This window comes from Sardina pilchardus, chromosome 10 (assembly GCF_963854185.1).
Source record: "Sardina pilchardus chromosome 10, fSarPil1.1, whole genome shotgun sequence".
NCBI classification, from domain to species: Eukaryota; Metazoa; Chordata; class Actinopteri; order Clupeiformes; family Clupeidae; genus Sardina; species Sardina pilchardus.
The window spans coordinates 14,151,172-14,168,033 of NC_085003.1; the positions used below are offsets into that span (position 1 = coordinate 14,151,172).

A 16,862-nucleotide genomic window follows, 5' to 3' on the forward strand; every position below is an offset into this window, starting at 1 on the left:
TAAGCTTTTTATCTCAAACATAAATATATACACTTTCAAAGGCGTGTGCTTCAGCGAGATTTATAATTTGCTTAGTTTAGTTGGTTGATGTGGGACTAGGAGGACAAACGTGAGCTGTGAGCAGTGGCTGTGTTGCTTCTCCTGCCTCTCTCACACAGCTCTTTGGCTCCCCCTGCAGGTTCAACTCAGCAGACTGTGTGAGCAAGACAAAATCCTCCAGGAGCTGCAAGCCAAGATCAGTGCCCTCAAAGAGGACAAGGTAAGGTGGAGGACATGGCCCACTGAACTGGCATACTAAGTTGACGTCACTATAGAGTAAATACCTATTTTTTACAGTATGGTAAATACGCTATAATGTACCAAAGTGTTGAATACACCATGTGGCATTGTCAGGATAAAGATAGCATCCTCCACTTCTCACTGTAGTACGTAGTGTAATTAATAATGGATGTTTTGATTAAAAAAAAACCTCTGAGTGTCTTGTGGAGCTCCTCTATGTGAGTGTGATGTTCATGTGTGTTCCGTGTGTCAGGATGAGCTGACACACGGATAAGAGTCGGTGCTGGATGTGTCCCACACACACACACACGTGCTCCTCTATGTGAGTATGATGGTCGTGTGTGTTCTGTGTGTCAGGATAAGCTGGAGTCGGTGCTGGACGTGTCCCACCAGCAGATGGAGCTGTACCAGGACCAGCCGGCCCACGCCGACAAGATCGCCTGCCAGCAGAGACTGCTGCAGGAGGACGTGGTGCACATCCGCGCAGAGATATCCTGGGTCTCCACGGTAGAGGACACACACACACACACACACACACACACACACACACTCACTCACTCACTCACACACTCACGCACACACACACACTCACACACGTGTGTGCACACAGACACACTCACACAGGCAGACACGTTTGTAGCACACACTCACTTACACATGTAAAGCACCCACGCATGTGAGAACACCCACACATACTTTTACAGTAATGATGACACTATTTAGAGTTACAGTAAATGAAGTTATACAGTATATGTCTGTACTGTAGAATAGGACATTAGACTGCATGGAGAGTTATTGTTGTCCTAGAGCGTTGCGTGTTGTGTGTGACTTGTATTGAAGTGCTTGTGCTTCTGTTTGGCGCGTAGGAGATGGAGCGCTCCTGGCTGGAGTACTGCAGGCAAGAACAGTGTGTGCTCCAACTAAGAGAAGCACTTCAGGGCCAGATGGAGCTCTGCACCGACCCACAGGTATGCAGTGTTTCAGCATGTGTGTGTGTGTGTTTATGTAGACAGAGATAGACAGACAGAAAGATTGAGGGCTTGGTGGGTGGATAAATGTGTTTGTGACATTTACTCAAAGAGGCTTTTTCTTTGCCCTGTATTTTTTTGATATATAAATAATGCTGCCCATACAACAGGAGAAAGCTCAAATGAAGAGAGAACTGTGGAGGATTGAAGATGTCATGGCAGGTTTAAGCACCAACAAAGCCAACTATAAAATCACCATCAACTCAGTGCAGAACCCAGGTAACGAAGCTGTCACCTTGCGCTCATTAAGCAGCACCTAGTGGATACCTGCCACCTGTATGCCTATTTTTATACAGCCAGCGAAAAGGCATGTAATATGTGTGTGTGTGTGTGTGTGTGTGTGTGTGTGTGCGCGCATTCAGAGCGGAAACTTGCCCCATCTGTGCCTGAGTCTAGCGTGCCTTCTCGGTGTATGACCCCTGCTCTGGGAGAGAGGTCGTCGCGGAGCAGCCCTCTCCTCACAGAGAACCCCCCCATCCAGTGGCAGCCACCCCCAACACACACTTCAGTGCCAACGTGGGTAAGTAGTATACACCCACACACACATGAATCCGCTCCAAAAACACTGAAAACAGAGCCAATTTAAAAGTACCTGGGGAATAAAACGATATTTCTTGTAGTTTTTATCATATTTGCATATTTTAGCACTGCCATAACAACTCCATCATATCTCAAAGAAATCTTAGATATTAAAGCCAACACATCATTTTATTATAGTCTAACTCAAAAGTGATTAAAAAACACAGAGAAATTAGGCTTATGGTTTTAATTAAAGAGGTGAGTTATAATGTAGAGGTGAGTTATAGAGTTATGATTGTTAAATGGTGAACCTTGGGGGAGAGGTCATGTTGTTTGTGCTGATTGTGTTTAGGTGGAGGATGCACCCCCTCCCCGCCCCCCGCTGCCCCTCCTGTATGACGGCGAGGACATGCCACCGGCCGTTCCCCCGCTCCCCAAGGAGGCAGCCGTCATCAGGCACATGTCGGTCCGAGGCCTCAAACGCCAGTCGGACGGGAGGAGGCGCGACCGAGAGGGCCACTACACCGTAGACAGCAAGGTCAGGAGCCCAGGCCTACATGCATTGAACACTGAGTAACATAGTTCTCATACGGGGAGTTGGACGCAGGGTTACTGTTGAGCACCTCAGATGGAATATTTACACTCAAATAGTGTAAGATTTAGTTCAGATTTAACAGTTCAAAGGAAAGATGATTGACTTGACTTGAGCTTACTTGTGGTGTAAAGGTATCTGGTGTAGTGCACATACTAGAGAAGTCCTAGAGGCGAAGCAGTTGGCTGTAACCCACCACCTTTGTTGTACAATCTTTTAAAAGACTATCTAAATGTAAATGGTTTTGGCGATTAATTATCTCTCTAGTTAGGAAGTAAAGATTGTTAAAGTATCTCCCCGCATTTACATGCTGGTCTGCTGATATCTGTAGCCTGGTTGTTTTTCCCGCTAGGCTTACGTTGTGTGCTCCTGTGTGCAGGTGGAGTTGCGATCGTACCTCAGTGAGCCTGAGCTGGCAGGAAATGGCCAGGGGCGTGCTGAGGGCAGTTTCCAGACGCTGCCAAACAAAGGTAGTATAGGGAAATATGCCACTTTGACCAGCAACATCTGCTATGTCATGCCATGGTGAAGTGGAGTTGTTGGCATGGTATCATACCTAAGAACATGCCTCAACAATGCCATAATTGGCTATAACAATATAATAATATAAAAATATCTTGGCCATAGGCCTACTAATAAAATAATAATATGTTTAATTTATGTAGTGCCTTTCTTAAACCCAAGGTCGCTTGTCTGACTGTGCAGTGAAGTCTGTGAATATTTGTGAATTGATGTAAAAGACTTTGAGGGATTGAGCTTGAGCTAAGAGTGATCGTCAGGATTGCATTCCTTTCAAGGATTTCTCCATTCAGATATTTTGGTGTTGTCCTTGTGACCTGTTTCCATGGAATTAGAACAGTATCATTCTTTTTCTGTCCTCTTCTGTCTTTCTCCCCTCTTCCTCTTCCTCCCCTCTTCATCTTCCTCTTCCTCTTCCACAGGTCTATCTGGTTCGTCCTCCAGGATATACCAAACGGGCCATGTGTCCTCATTTGTCACGATGAGGAAAGGCAGTGACTTCCGAGGAGGTTTACAGGTAGGTCATCTCTCTGCAGCACTGTCCTGTCCCAAGGCAGGAGCCCACATTAATTGTAGTGCCACTACCACCACTGTACTTACCCGGCTCTGTTCCTGAAAGTCACAGCAAAGTTGTCCTGGCTTTCTTTGTCTCCCTTATTCTCTCCCTCTCTCCACCTCTCTCCTTGTGTCCGTCGCCTCTCTCAGGAGAGACCGAAGAGTGCCTTGGAGAGGCTGTACGGCTCCGACTCCCAGCAGGCCGAGCAGCCTCAGCCGCGCGGGCGCATGAGCGCCGAGGAGCAGCTGGAGCGGATGAAGCGCCACCAGAGGGCGCTGGTGCGGGAGCGCAAACGCAACCTCAGCCAGGGCGAGCGCCACTCCAGCGTCTCCACGACCACCTCCCGACCCTCGACCTCTGACCCCGCCTCAGTACGTTACCCTATCCCCTACCCCGGCAGGCACAGGACGCAACGTCACCAAGACGCCGCCAGCTAACCTTATGCTAACATGCTAACACCAACAAAACTCCCCAATGTGTAACCAACAGTTAGCCCAGTTAGTGAGACAAGCTAAGCTAAACTTAAGCCAAGCTATAGCAGGGAGGATTGGTGACATTTCTGCACTTTGGGAACTGGCCATGGGGTGCTGATCTTGCTTAAGCTACTCTGCTACGGAGAGGCAACACTTACTTTCTCACTCACACAAGACTTCTGAATGTACTTCGGTGGGAAGAAGAGGGTTCCTGCGCTTCTCCTCCTTCCTCTCGCTCAAGGAACTAATTTCCTCTCAAAGTGGAACTAATTTTTGTAAATGTACATTGCAGTGATGTTAATTATGCACATTAACTTATGGAATCATTTCAAATATTTTTTGTAGTAACATTTGTAAATCTCTATTTTTGTTAATATTTGATATGGAATGGGGAAATGTTTACCTGGCTTTATCCACCTCCAGATTAGATTGATTTGTTGCTTTTCTTTAAAAAAGAGTTTCTACCATGAGAAACAACCTGATCAAAACCTCTCATTACTGCATGCCCAACAGAAAATCAAGCCTGAGCAATCATTTGATACACATGCGTTTACCTTTGCAATCTTCTCAATGATCAGATCAGTTAAGTGCCTTTTCGTGTGAATCATGGATAAGATCCCTGCCTTCAGGGGCAGATTGGTGTCTACAGTCAGCTGCTATCTGGCATCTCATAGACTGGGTTTAAAAGCTGTGTGAAGATTAAGGTGTGTGTGTGTGTGCGTGTGAGTGTGAGTGTGTGTGTGTGTGTGTGTGTGTGTGTGTGTGTTTGTGTTTGCGTGACAATGAGATTATGATGTGAGCGTGAAGATATGAGATTGCTCTCTCAAGGTGGTTAAGATACAAGCAGGGCATGGAGAATTTAAAATAATTTAAGAAGATTAATAATATTGTTGGAGTGGAAGACTTAAGAATGTGAGATTGCGTTCTGTCAGCCATCATGAACAGCATAGCACAACAGAATGATGAAAATGTTGGCTGACAGTGGCTGCTGTAAAATACTGAACATATTTGCCTATTAAAAGCTATGATCTCTGTGTGACTGCACTGGGTGGCAATAGCCAAAGAAGTATCAGGTTGAAAGGGGCTGGAGACTTGAGCTCAGACATGCGAGATTGTTAGAGGTGTGGTTCCCTCTGGGAATGTGTGACTAAACAGTATGCTGTGGTTGACAATAATCCCTTATCTAACCTAACAACCCCATACATCACTTTGTTATGAAGTCCAGCACAGTTATGTTTGGGAACGCTACTTCATCCTTGTGACTGCCAGAGTGGAGTGTGATCTCACACATTTTTACTTGCTTGGAGAGTGTGTTTCTTATGCATTTTGTTTTCCAGCTTTCTACTCATTCAATCAAGACGTTTCCATTTAACTAGCTTTTTCAAGGCCTTATATTTCATGCTGAGTCTGACAGTAAGGGGCTGGGGAGGGACGTTAAAAAGGGGATAGATCCACTGTACATCAAGTATCTTTACTACAGTTACTGCATAATGACATAGTGACTGCTCAAGTCAATACAGTTAAACTTCAGTGTACCTGTTGATTGATGCACAGTGAAAACATAGGACTTACCTGGTGCTTGTGTAATAAATGTAATTACTGTACCTGTGAGCGTGCACTGAGCAACTGTCTGTGTCTTATCCAAAGTGTCCTCTACGTTTACCAACCAGTACCATTTGACCTGAACTGAACAACAGCTGACCAACCCCCTCTCTTATCTCCCTCAGATGTAGATACTGTAGGTTTGCACTTTAGCACTGAATAAACAATACCAATGAGTCCAGATGAAGTTATTTAAGTGTTATGTGTCTGTTTTGTGGTCAAATGGAAAATTAGCATGTTGGAAATGTAGTTTGTTCCTACCATATAGATTTATCTGTTTAGCAGTTATGCCTGTGCTAGCATTTTGATTAAACCACTGCCTGCTGGGATGTGGAATGTTCAAATACACACTCTCTCTCTCTCTCTGAGTCTGACACACATATCGCAGGTGTGATTCTGGGGTGCTGGGATTTCATGCATGGCTTTGTCTTTCCACGGTATATTACAAACTGGGTCAATTTGTGACATACATTTTCATGTCCTATACTATCCTCTACATCTTATGCATTTGTTCTACTTCATATAAAGTCACATTATTTGCATCAGTAAACTGAACAAGCAAAAGTTCCAGAACTATACATTTTCTGCACCTCCTTTATTCCCCCTGTTCCATACAAGAAGGGAGCCAGAGGTCTGTCTAGGTGATAACTGCCATGTTACTCTCCATAGCAAAATAAGGAGCAGGATTTGGATTCACAGCTGCTGGAGAGAACAGTACCCAGAGAGGAGCAGTGGACTGCTGGAGGGAGGGGCAGTGAAAGCCTGAATGGGCCCAGCCAATCAGAAGCCGTGAGCAATGATGGGGAGTGGCTTACAGCGTTTGCTGTGCCCATGAGAGAGCAGAGAGAACAAGATCTCGAACCTGTGGACTTTGAGTTTGATATCAGCAGAGAGGTATAAAAAAAAACACACACCGCTGCCCTTTATTTTGCTTTAACATCTAAAGAAACTCTTCACAGTCAAGAATATTGATTCTTTTTTTTTTTTTATCAAAACAAAGTTCTTGAAGCTGAAGTTTTCTGGTTAAAATTGAAGTCAGTGGATGAAACCTCTATCTGATCTGTTGTCTGTTTCCAGCTGGCTACTCCACAGAAGGTGCCAATCCCCAGACGCTATGTGGACCTGGAGGAGAGCCTGACCTCTGAGGAGATGGAGGCTCGCGACCTTAAAGCGGAGAAGATCAAGAATCTCCTCGCCAAATCAAGGCAAGCTCCTGGCCTGACCTAGACAGGGTAAACCCAGCCCGATCGGCCGGCGATTGGGTTTCGCCCTGCAGCTCAGGCTGGAAACCTGCACATTTATCTCTCCTGCTTCCGTTCCACTTTTGGTGGAACCAATCACAAACTGGCTGATACACCAGGCACACCCGGATCGTTGGTCTGATTGGTTGAAAGACTATCCAAGCATACAAATTCATTTGAACTATGCCCATTGATCATGCCTCTTGTGCAGTAGAAATACAGCGCTGACTACCCAGACTAATGTTTAATCTCAAAAGACTGAACCAGGCCTGACCAGTACAGGGATTATTTCAGTGTCAGGTTAATTATGTTGATGGGGGTTTTATTTGGCAACAAACCCGGGGTGCAGTTCAGTTCATGAAATACTGTCAGATTTACAATTTACAAATGCTGGAGAAAAGAGTTATAACAACAGCCATCTGTTGTAACTACTCCAGTATTAGTGACCAACTAAGCACCGAATCCTTCATTTCAGTGGTCAGACAGTGGACACTGCAGAGCTGGACTCCGCCCTGCAGCAGAGGGAGAGGATTGTGGGTATTCCGCGTGCCTTGGCATCTGAGGCATCGATCAAGATCAAGCAGGCCGCTGCAGGTGAGCGTCACTATTAACACACAAGGTTTCATCGGTATGTTTATGTCCTCTGCCTGAGTATTCTTTTTTTGTTGTAGGATTTTAGAAGAAAAACCTCTTTATCCTTTATCTATTCAGAACCCTAACATACAGTAGTTATCATGCCTCTACATGCCTCTTCTCTATTAAGAAGAAGTTGTCCCACATCTTTGAGATGAACTCCTGTTGGCACACTAATACAATGAAAGTAGTGATGTTGTAGGGCATCTCATGAGTAGTAGCGAGATTACATATTCAACCCTTCTGAAATATGATGTCCTGTGTTTGTGCTTTCAGCCAGAGCCTACCTTGGACAATGAGCGGCAATGTGCAATGGCCTGCTCGCCTGGATTCAAGTCTTTCCATTTGCAATCAATATAAAATATTTAACGCTTCACTGAAAATGATGTCTCCTATTTATGGCCCACAAGTGCTTTGTGTTAGACCACAATGTTTTGTACATTTATTTTAATCCGTGTTTGAGCCAGATACACATGCTTTGCCTTGTTTCTAATATGGCATAATACCTGGTTTGTTTTGCACTTGTAACTTGTACTTGTTTGATATCTCCAACAAAATCAAACACTCCAATATTTGAATCCAACTTTGCAAGAGAATAGTCTTCTTATTTTGACAAATACTGTATTTTCTGTTCATAGTATCAATATCTTTGTGGAAGCAATGGAGAAAAACTGTAATAATTATCTTTTTATACACTATGACGTATGACTATGGTTGACTCTGACAAAAACATGCACTGTGTGTATTGCAGTTTGGTCAAATTCTGAGTATTTTTAATTTTGCTGCTAAATGAGATTTTGTTTTAAAAGTTTGAAAATGAGTCACATGAATTAAATGTTAATATTGTATGGTTTTGTTTTTGTCTGATAAGTGTTCCTCAAATACAGTAGGCAATCACATAGACATCCCCATAATATAGCAATGAACAATGATTTTAAATGCTGGATAAATTATTTGTAAAGAAATGTCAGTAATGTTTTGAAGTAGTTCATGAAGCAAAGAACATGGGGAAAGACGTGTAATAAGGTTATCTGAGGCACTTCTCTGAGGAGAACCTGATTAGCAGACAGCTGCTAGAATTTTATTGATAACACAGTGATGGCGTTCAACAATGACCAATTCCCCATAATGAGCTCTTACAGAGACTTAGGAACTCTTTGAGAGCATTCAGTCTGCTGTCTGCATCTGTGACTCAAGTAGGCCTGGGGAGGGGGGGCGCTGGGACACAACACTCATGAAGGGAAGACAATATAATCACACAGAGCAGACAACAAATTTCCGTACCCTTCAACTTTATGAATGCCGTTTTAAAAAAAGTCAAACAAAACAAAATAATTTTTTACAAACAAACCATAATGGACATCTAAGGAGACATTAAACACAATTGAAAGTCAGTTATTTCACATGAAAAAAACCTCACTCTCACTCTCTGCTTTAGGATGACTTGACAAATGTCATTTTGAAGCTGTTTTTCTTGTCGTCGTTTTTCTTGGCGTCTCCGTCGTCCTCCGACTCCTCCTGGCTGCTCTCCGAGGAGGAGGGAGGGGGACTCTCTTCCCTGGGCTCCGGCGGCTCTGAGGGCTCTGTGGAGGGCGTGGGGCTGCTGGGCTTCTCCGTCTCGGCAGGACTCGGCTCCTCTGGAGGAGGGTCAGGCTGTGGACACCAGGAGGGAAAGAGTAATGGGAACGGAAGCAGAAAAACATAAACATCTCTTCCTGCAGATGAACGTTAACTTAAAGATGAACAGAAACATGTCTTGCTGCAGATGAACATAAACATGTCTTACTGTACTGGAACTGGAACTAGAAGTTGCCACAAACACCAAGGTCATAGGTCCAAGGGAGCAAACACATTCATATGAAAGTATTGTACGTAGCTTTGGATACAAGTGCTTGCTGAGTATATAAATGTATATCTATAAGCTTGTAGGCAGTAGCCAAAGCATTACATCACAGCATAACCCCATAGGGTCTCAAACTAAAATGTAAAACAAATTCTAGTAACACTAACATGACCGTTTACACGAAGCGGAATACAAGTAGTTGACCACACACACACACACACCTCACTGAATCCTAAGCCGCAGTGCCTGCGATTCCGTCCTGACAGCACTCCGTCCAGACCCTGCTGATACTGTTGTTCCAGCTCCGAGTTCATCTTCTTATCTTCGTTCCCTAACACAGGCAGGAGTGAAACACTATAAGGACATAAAATGTCTGCTTGAGACACTCTTTTTGGAAGGCATAAGACATTTCCTGTAGGTTAGATTCTAGGTCTGCACAAGATATTGACAATATTGAGGCGAGATGGACTACCAGGTAGGGTGACGGCATACTGAAAATGATATTACTCGTTTGTCAAAGTATTGTATGCCCTCATGTATTACTTTACAGAATGTATACCTTAAAATACGTAATTTCTGGGGGGAAGCTGCTATTTACTTCATTATTTGCTTCTGTTATTTACTGGGAAACATTTTCTGATAAAAGACAGTGTTACCATTTGTGCAAACGGTAAATGTCATGTGCTGAACTGATGAAAGGTTTAATATATGGACAGTGCAGACACTTTAAATATGTTGCTCTATGTTTCACTTTTAGCTGAACACCAAAGCAACATTTTAACACGTTTCTTATAATATCGCAATATATTACAGGGGTTATGGTTGAGAAATCACAACACAATTAATATGTTAACACATAGGCTACAGCTTCATCATATCTTCTGCTCACCAGAGCGGATGTGAGACGTAGACCTGTGATCTCCAATGACGAGTCGTCCAGTGTGTTCTTTCTTAAATGGAAATACAAAGGGCAAAGTCATTACAAACTCTCACCAACTGTAACATAAATCAAAGTAAAAGTACTGCTTGGAACAATACCAGGGTTAACCGACATTATGGGGATTTATGTGTATTGTGTCATTTGTGGGAAAAGGCACACACACACTTCACACAGACTGACCTTCCCAGCACCCATCAGTCGCAAGAACTTCTGTTTCCTCTCATTGGTGCCTAGGTCTGCAGCTGCCCAGCTTCCCCCTGCCTGAATGGATAAACACTACAATTGTAAACAAACCTGTGTGGAAAAACGTGGCTTGGCTTTTCAACATTCTTGTGACCTGATGAGGGCAGTTTGGATTACTTGGACTACTAGTCTGTCAGAAGCACCTTTCCGCTTGTCTTCACCGCATTATTCTATTTCTGTGCAGACTCATCACAAAACTACAGATGAGTCTTGAGGATCGTGAGGTTATTGAAGTGACCTTTCAGACATCCACATTGAAAATATGTTGAGGATTGGGAGCAATAGATTAACTGCTAACACCTATCCTAAACTCGAGTCCACTGCACGTAATCTTCTATTTCTGAAAGTAATGTAGGCATTAACAGACCAGGATCGGGGCAAAAGCTCAACGAGAACGCAAATTAGATTCACAATGGAGGATGACATATGGATATGGGCGATTACAAGCTGCTGAATTGGCGTTGAATTAATGTCAACAATCACCTGCCTGCTATCCACCAGCACACTTTCATCATAACATTATCCACCAACCCCACATACTGTACGCCCATAGAAAGTAAGGCTACTAGATAAGTGGGTAAAGTAGCTGAGCACTACGTAGCCTGCAAGCTAGCTAACGTTAGCAAATAACATTAACGTTGCTCGCAATGTTGCCCAATCTAGAAGGGCTCACTCACATCATCATCAGAGGATGCAGGTCTCTTTGTCCCTTGTCGATCTTGTGAAAAACTCATTTTTTCCTGGGTGAATCCACTCTAGAATAATCTGAACATGACAATTTCCCCCGTCTAACAGAAAGCTGCTAACGTTATTTCATTGGGTCCTCTCAGATTTGTTGTGATGGGCACAGTACAATTTACAACATTAGATTCTTCCGGTTCAGCCGCAAGTTGAAGAAAAGTTTATCCAAATAAAAGTCTTGTTTTAGAGGAACAAGTCTCTGATTTTCCAAGGAGATTAACATATTTGTTTTTTTGTCTCATGCCATGTAATAAATGCATGTATGTGTGCCCTGTTTTAGGCACTGTTGTGGTGAAATTGACAAGAATTTATTAGACCATTATTTTGACACACAGCTAACCCGGAAGTGCAACCTGCACAATTGCTAGTACACAATATGGTACACAAGCAAACGTTTTTGTAGACGTTTGGATTTTGTATACGTTCATTTTGTTAATTGAATTTCCATACGGCAACTTAATTGCCTTCTGTCTAAAACGTAATAGCTTAAAATTTCAAAAACAATCGCGCCCACTCATCGAGTTTTTAGATGACAGTAAAACTGGCTAAGAATAGCTAGCTTCCATAACGCTGTGAGCTATTGCTAGTTCAATTCAGATTGGTAGATTAACTAAAACGGTGCTTCTAACAGCCTCTGTTAGAAGTACAGTATCAGCTATAACAAACGACAACTAGGAGCTGTTTTATTCAGTTGGTTTTCTTGTAGCCTTAAACTGGACTGCAAACATGACTTTGGCATCAAGTCGAGAGCAGCGAAAAACAGCGGGCAATCGTATGTCCAAGTTACTGGATGCTGAGGAAGAGGACGACTTCTACAAAACAACATATGGTGGATTTAACGACGTAAGAAATGTATTTAATCGTGGGCATTGTTTGATAATGTACTCTTTTGATGATCTCTAGTCTTGACCCACTCTGGTTTTAAATTAAGGAATCAGGCGATGACGAGTACAAAGGAGATCATTCGGACACTGAAGATGAAGTGGACAGTGACTTCGATATCGATGAAGGGGATGAGCCGGACAGTGATCAAGAGGAGGACGCCCCCCGCAGAAAGAGTCGGGTTGTTACCAAAGCTTATAAGGTGAGGACCAAACAGTTGGTCAGCCACTCATGGACATTTATCGCCGACGTGTTGCAATACACAGACACGGTGTAAACACATGCAGCACAGCAATAACACATACCGTGTATTTGCGTGATAACACGCACTAGTCAGTTGTTGTTCCATACTATTCGTTATCTTATCAGGAACCAGTTAAAGTGGCCAAACCCAAGCCAAAGAAGCCATCAATTGAACAGAAGAAAACTGAACGAGTGAAGGCCCCACAGAAACGCACAGCTCAGGTCTTCCAGGACTTTGCAGAAAGTAAGTAGGTTGGTCAGGCCCGCTGACCTCTATTCTGCTCTTCAGTGTGGAAAAAAAACATCGTTGTCTGCCACAAGAGAACTACATGGTTAACATTGACCTATTTCGCCTGTTTCTGTACTGACTTTTCCCAAGCAAAGACAGAGCCAAAGTGAGCCAGGAGAACTATGTAGGTATAGGGAACTGTATTAACTTGGCTGCTCTATTTCCAGCAGAGAGTACTGACATAACCTAGTCTGGCTATCACTATACTAAATTCAATCTTTTGAGATTGAACATTAGTCTGGGGAGTCAGCGCGTTATTTCTACTGCACAAGAGGCATAGTTCAAACGACTCTGTATGCTTTTGGGTGGTCCTTCAACCAATCAAACTAGCGGGTGCATCTTTTGGATAAGCTAGTTGTGGTAAGCTGTGATTGGACCCAGAAGATGTGGACAGGAAGCAGGAGAGATAGATGTGCAGGCTTCCAGCCTGAGATGCAGGGCAAAATCCAAATCGCCAGCAGATCAGGCAGGGTTCACCCAGCCTAGACATAACCATGATACCTGCCAGATTTACTGATATCATATGAAAACATGACTGAAATATGATATCCATTCATTCTGACCCTGTGTACTAGCCGTCCTTTTGCTGACATCCTTGTGATCTCCCTCCACAGTTCGTAAGTCAGTACGTCAGTCGACCAGCGAGCACACCCGCAAAACCAACCTGCGGCTGCAGTTACGACAAGAGGCCCCTAGAAGACGTCGTGGGGCCCACCATGATCGACCACTCACCCAGGATGAGCTTTTGGCAGAAGCAAAGATCACAGCAGAGGTCAATCTGAGATCGCTTGGTAAGAAGGAGAAATGTAGATATGAACTTGTTCTGTTGCACACCCTGGGCATTAACATTCCAGGGTCAGAGAGACTGAAAGGCGACTGAAATGATCCACCAAAATAAGTCAACTCTGTAGGCCTACAGTATGGCCCAATCCCAATGTCAGCCCTAAAGACTAAGGACTGAGGACTCAAAGACTTAATTGATCTCAGGCACTAAGTGAATGAGTGTGTGAGGCCACATGGACTCAGATAGGTATTTTGGGATTGGGACAGCACTTCACGAGATCACATGTACCTTGGCCATGTTTACTAACAAAGACGTTGCTAAAATTTGCACCATGCACGTGTATGTCGTGCTGTTGTTTACCTTTGTCATTTCCGGATTTTTCTATGATCTCCGCGGTAAATGTCACAACACTTTGAACTGTGGGTAATTCCCTTAGGTTAAGTCTGCACCGATGCAGACTCACGGATAGGGCTCGGTAAGTGTGTACTTAAGCGTTGTAATTCGACATTGGGATGGCCCTAAGCCCTTACGAATTTTGCGAGAACGCGCACCAAAGTCCGTGAGTCCGGACATTGGGATTGGGCATATATCTTTCTCCTCTCTCAGGCTTCTTCTACCGAGGAGACAGAGGACGTAGGCCATAGTACAAGTTCAGACAACTTGATGCTCTGTACTAGACTAAACTGGAGGCATATGTAGCATAAGCCTACAGTACAGTTAATCATTTACCTTATCAAGGATTAGGACTGACTATAACATTTGAGAGGTCCAAATGAAGACTTGCACAGGAAAGGGCATAGGGGTTGTGATGCGACTATCTCTGTAGAGTTTGCTCAGTCTGTTTTCCTGGTTTCACAGAGAACTATGAACGTCTTGAGGCTGATAAAAAGAAGCAAGTTCACAAGAAGCGACGCTTTGATGGGCCCACCATCCGCTACCATTCAGTCCTCATGCCCCTTCTCTCCGACTCACTGCTCAAGGAAGAGAATGTAGACGTAGAAGGGTATGTACATTTCTCATAACCACGTGGATTAAGTAAAAAAGCTCAGTGACAAGTTTGCTCTGAGGTACAGCCTTTTACCCCCACACACTGGTTACTAAAACCCCTATTACACTCTCATCCACCTGCCTGTTTAAGTTGTAATTTTGGCTGGTAAGCAACATTTAAAGTATTAGAGAAAATGTTTTCCTTAATTTGTACTGGAGTTGGACACTGACATGACACTTAACCTAGCTCATCTGTGCTTCCTCCCACAGGTTGGATCAGGACGCTCCTCAAGCTTCTTCCTCCTCAGCTCCTGCTTCCTCCTCCTCAGCCTCCCAGGGTCCGTCGGGGGCAACAGGACTGTGCTCGCGGACCTACATCACCTTCAGCGACGATGACGCCATGGCGACAGCATTTCCAGCGACAACGAGGGGCCCCGCCCCCCAGCTCCCGGTGCAGGAGGTGTGTCCAGTGACGCACAAGCCAGCGCTGTACCGCGACCCCGTCACAGACATCCCCTACGCCAACGCCCGAGCCTTCCGCATCATCAGGGAAGCCTACCGCAAGTACGTGGCTGCCCATGGCTTCCCTGCCCCAGACGTGGCAGGGACGGGCGGAACTGGCTCAAGCGGTGGTGCAGGAGACGCATCTGCTGCTTCGGCTGCTGCAGCGTCAAAGGGCATGTGCCAGAAGACGCTTGTTAAACAAACAGTGGTCGCCATGTAACAGGGTGGACAGATTTTGGCTTATGGTGTTTGGACTTTGATCTGTTTAGATTTCAAGTGCTCAGATGTCTTTCACTGCTGTTGATACGACACATTTGTGAGAACATTACAGGAAAACTATGAGAGGTCTTAATGATGATGGAGGGACTTCTGACATTTTGATATTTGCTCTCAGTGAAATCTGTCATTGTTTTGAGTCAGAAAACAAAAATGAATCAAACAGAAAACAGAAAACAACACAAGATTTTTTTCTTACTAGTTTATAGTGAATGATGCAATTGCTCTGCAAGTCTTGGTAACCCTGCTAAAACTTTGTACCTTCTTTTGTAAGCAGTTTTGGAACAGTATTTTGTGGTATCGAATAAATATTTCTTGCTCTCTCATTGTGTACCGTTGCACACTTCTAAAAAGAGGAATCTCTGGAATACCTGTATTATAAGAAGCTCTGTACAATTTCAACATTCTTGGAAGGCCAAAATCTCCTATACCCCGCACAGAATTCAAAATGATGACTAATCTTTCGGACACAAGAAGAAATGGCGTCTATAGACGTATCAGTTCAGCATTCATTAATTAAGTTGGTATTATGGGTAGTGGCAGTGTCTGACTCTCGCCAGACCCTTGTAGTTCCGCCATGCTCCACCAGAGGCGTTTTGCTGAGCTCCCCACAAGGGTCTGGACTCGAGGGCAATCCAAACTCCTTCCAGGGAGCAAAAAATTATGAACCAATCAGGAGCGCCGAAGCGAGTGTTTGATTAAAAAAATAATGGCGGCACGCAGCGAGGAGTCTTGTGCTGACATTGATTCTGCTATTTCAACCGTTTTGTCGAATCTATCGAGTATTCATTCTTTAAAAGATTAACAGAGAATAGTTTTGAAGACATTTATTGGTGGCAAGGATGTTTTTACTCTCCTTCCGACCGGGTTTGGCAAGAGCTTGAAGAAGCCTGGCAAGTCATTCAAGATAACAGGCAAGTGGTTTATCAAATCACATGCAAGGATGTTTTACAAGGACCCGCCATCATAAATACATCTCCTATCAAGAAATTCCAGATCCTTGTGTGAAGCAGACAGCAAACTACTAGTCAGGCAGCCATGGGGTCAGACCTGGTTTTGTCGGTTAAAGTTTTTTTTTTTTGCAGAATCTAGTAGACTAGGGGTACCTCTTTAAGATTTAAGAGGGTGCCCGGTGGTATCCCTTGGGCAATTTCGTATATTAAGCCTTTCTTGTTCAATGTGTTGACTTTAAGGTGGATATACTACAGGTGAATAGGGTAAAAAAATTAACAAGCAGATATCACTATGAAACTTCACCAGTTGATTAGTTAGATCACTATGAAAAAAAAATGTACAGTATTACAAGTTTTCTGAAATGTAATGTTTGAATATGCAAATTAGGTATGATGTAATTAAATATGTGCTGATTTGCGTAAACTTAAAAAGATCAACTCTGAACATTGGATAAAGCCAGTTTATTTATTTTTTCTTTTCATTTTGTTGACATAAGAGATTAAAAGTATTTTAGGGAGGGAATTATGGATATCTCATTTAGTTATTCAGTAAATCAGAAAATACTATACCAGCCTTTAAAAAATCTTTTTTTCGCCATGTTTTTTGGAATAAAATTTCATGTAAATCAGGCTAAGAATAATATCAACAAACTGAAACGTTTGGTGTATGTAGATGCTTGTGAAGTGGAGATTTTGTTCTCAGAGTGAGAGAGGAAACTCCGCCATCCATATCCG

The 16,862-nt window shown here is 43.6% G+C and overlaps 3 protein-coding genes across 5 annotated transcripts in view; 2 read left to right on the forward strand and 1 right to left on the reverse strand.

Moving 5' to 3' along the window:
* The window catches only part of plekha7a (pleckstrin homology domain containing, family A member 7a), a 77,215-nt gene extending 68,925 nt beyond the window's left edge, over positions 1 to 8,290 (forward strand). For 2 of the 3 annotated variants that reach the window (XM_062546465.1, XM_062546467.1), the window contains 13 exons: positions 179 to 259; positions 637 to 786; positions 1,146 to 1,247; positions 1,418 to 1,526; positions 1,670 to 1,827; positions 2,179 to 2,364; positions 2,798 to 2,888; positions 3,360 to 3,454; positions 3,643 to 3,864; positions 6,238 to 6,462; positions 6,646 to 6,773; positions 7,285 to 7,403; positions 7,719 to 8,290. In XM_062546465.1, the coding sequence (XP_062402449.1) occupies positions 179 to 259; positions 637 to 786; positions 1,146 to 1,247; positions 1,418 to 1,526; positions 1,670 to 1,827; positions 2,179 to 2,364; positions 2,798 to 2,888; positions 3,360 to 3,454; positions 3,643 to 3,864; positions 6,238 to 6,462; positions 6,646 to 6,773; positions 7,285 to 7,403; positions 7,719 to 7,741 (1,689 nt within the window). In that variant the 3' untranslated portion in view covers positions 7,742 to 8,290. The remainder of the gene's footprint in view (positions 1 to 178; positions 260 to 636; positions 787 to 1,145; positions 1,248 to 1,417; positions 1,527 to 1,669; positions 1,828 to 2,178; positions 2,365 to 2,797; positions 2,889 to 3,359; positions 3,455 to 3,642; positions 3,865 to 6,237; positions 6,463 to 6,645; positions 6,774 to 7,284; positions 7,404 to 7,718) is intronic. The other variant, XM_062546466.1, reaches the window with a different exon arrangement.
* A 427-nt stretch (positions 8,291 to 8,717) lies between these two features.
* c10h11orf58 (chromosome 10 C11orf58 homolog) lies at positions 8,718 to 11,322 on the reverse strand. Its single transcript, XM_062546468.1, has 5 exons — positions 11,146 to 11,322; positions 10,406 to 10,486; positions 10,175 to 10,235; positions 9,507 to 9,616; positions 8,718 to 9,095 (listed from the first exon to the last, which is right to left on the reverse strand). Exons 1-5 carry the CDS (start codon positions 11,200 to 11,202, stop codon positions 8,877 to 8,879), a joined length of 528 nt encoding a protein of 175 aa, XP_062402452.1. The 5' UTR covers positions 11,203 to 11,322; the 3' UTR covers positions 8,718 to 8,876.
* A 241-nt stretch (positions 11,323 to 11,563) lies between these two features.
* Positions 11,564 to 15,498, forward strand: LOC134094602 (vacuolar protein sorting-associated protein 72 homolog). Its single transcript, XM_062548193.1, has 6 exons — positions 11,564 to 12,052; positions 12,141 to 12,293; positions 12,461 to 12,578; positions 13,238 to 13,414; positions 14,266 to 14,410; positions 14,665 to 15,498. Exons 1-6 carry the CDS (start codon positions 11,936 to 11,938, stop codon positions 15,116 to 15,118), a joined length of 1,164 nt encoding a protein of 387 aa, XP_062404177.1. The 5' UTR covers positions 11,564 to 11,935; the 3' UTR covers positions 15,119 to 15,498.
* Positions 15,499 to 16,862: the final 1,364 nt, after the last annotated feature.

Excerpts from the sequence above, each read along its gene's own strand:
- c10h11orf58 (XM_062546468.1), bottom strand. The coding sequence starts at position 11,202 with ATGAGTTTTTCACAAGATCGACAAGGGACAAAGAGACCTGCATCCTCT. Across the intron at positions 10,487-11,145 it reads CTGCATCCTCTGATGATGAT|GCAGGGGGAAGCTGGGCAGC; the intron begins GTGAGTGAGCCC and ends TTATCCATTCAG. Across the intron at positions 10,236-10,405 it reads GACTGATGGGTGCTGGGAAG|AAAGAACACACTGGACGACT; the intron begins GTCAGTCTGTGT and ends TTTCCATTTAAG.
- LOC134094602 (XM_062548193.1), top strand. The coding sequence starts at position 11,936 with ATGACTTTGGCATCAAGTCGAGAGCAGCGAAAAACAGCGGGCAATCGT. Across the intron at positions 12,579-13,237 it reads CTTCCAGGACTTTGCAGAAA|TTCGTAAGTCAGTACGTCAG; the intron begins GTAAGTAGGTTG and ends CTCCCTCCACAG. Across the intron at positions 13,415-14,265 it reads GGTCAATCTGAGATCGCTTG|AGAACTATGAACGTCTTGAG; the intron begins GTAAGAAGGAGA and ends CTGGTTTCACAG.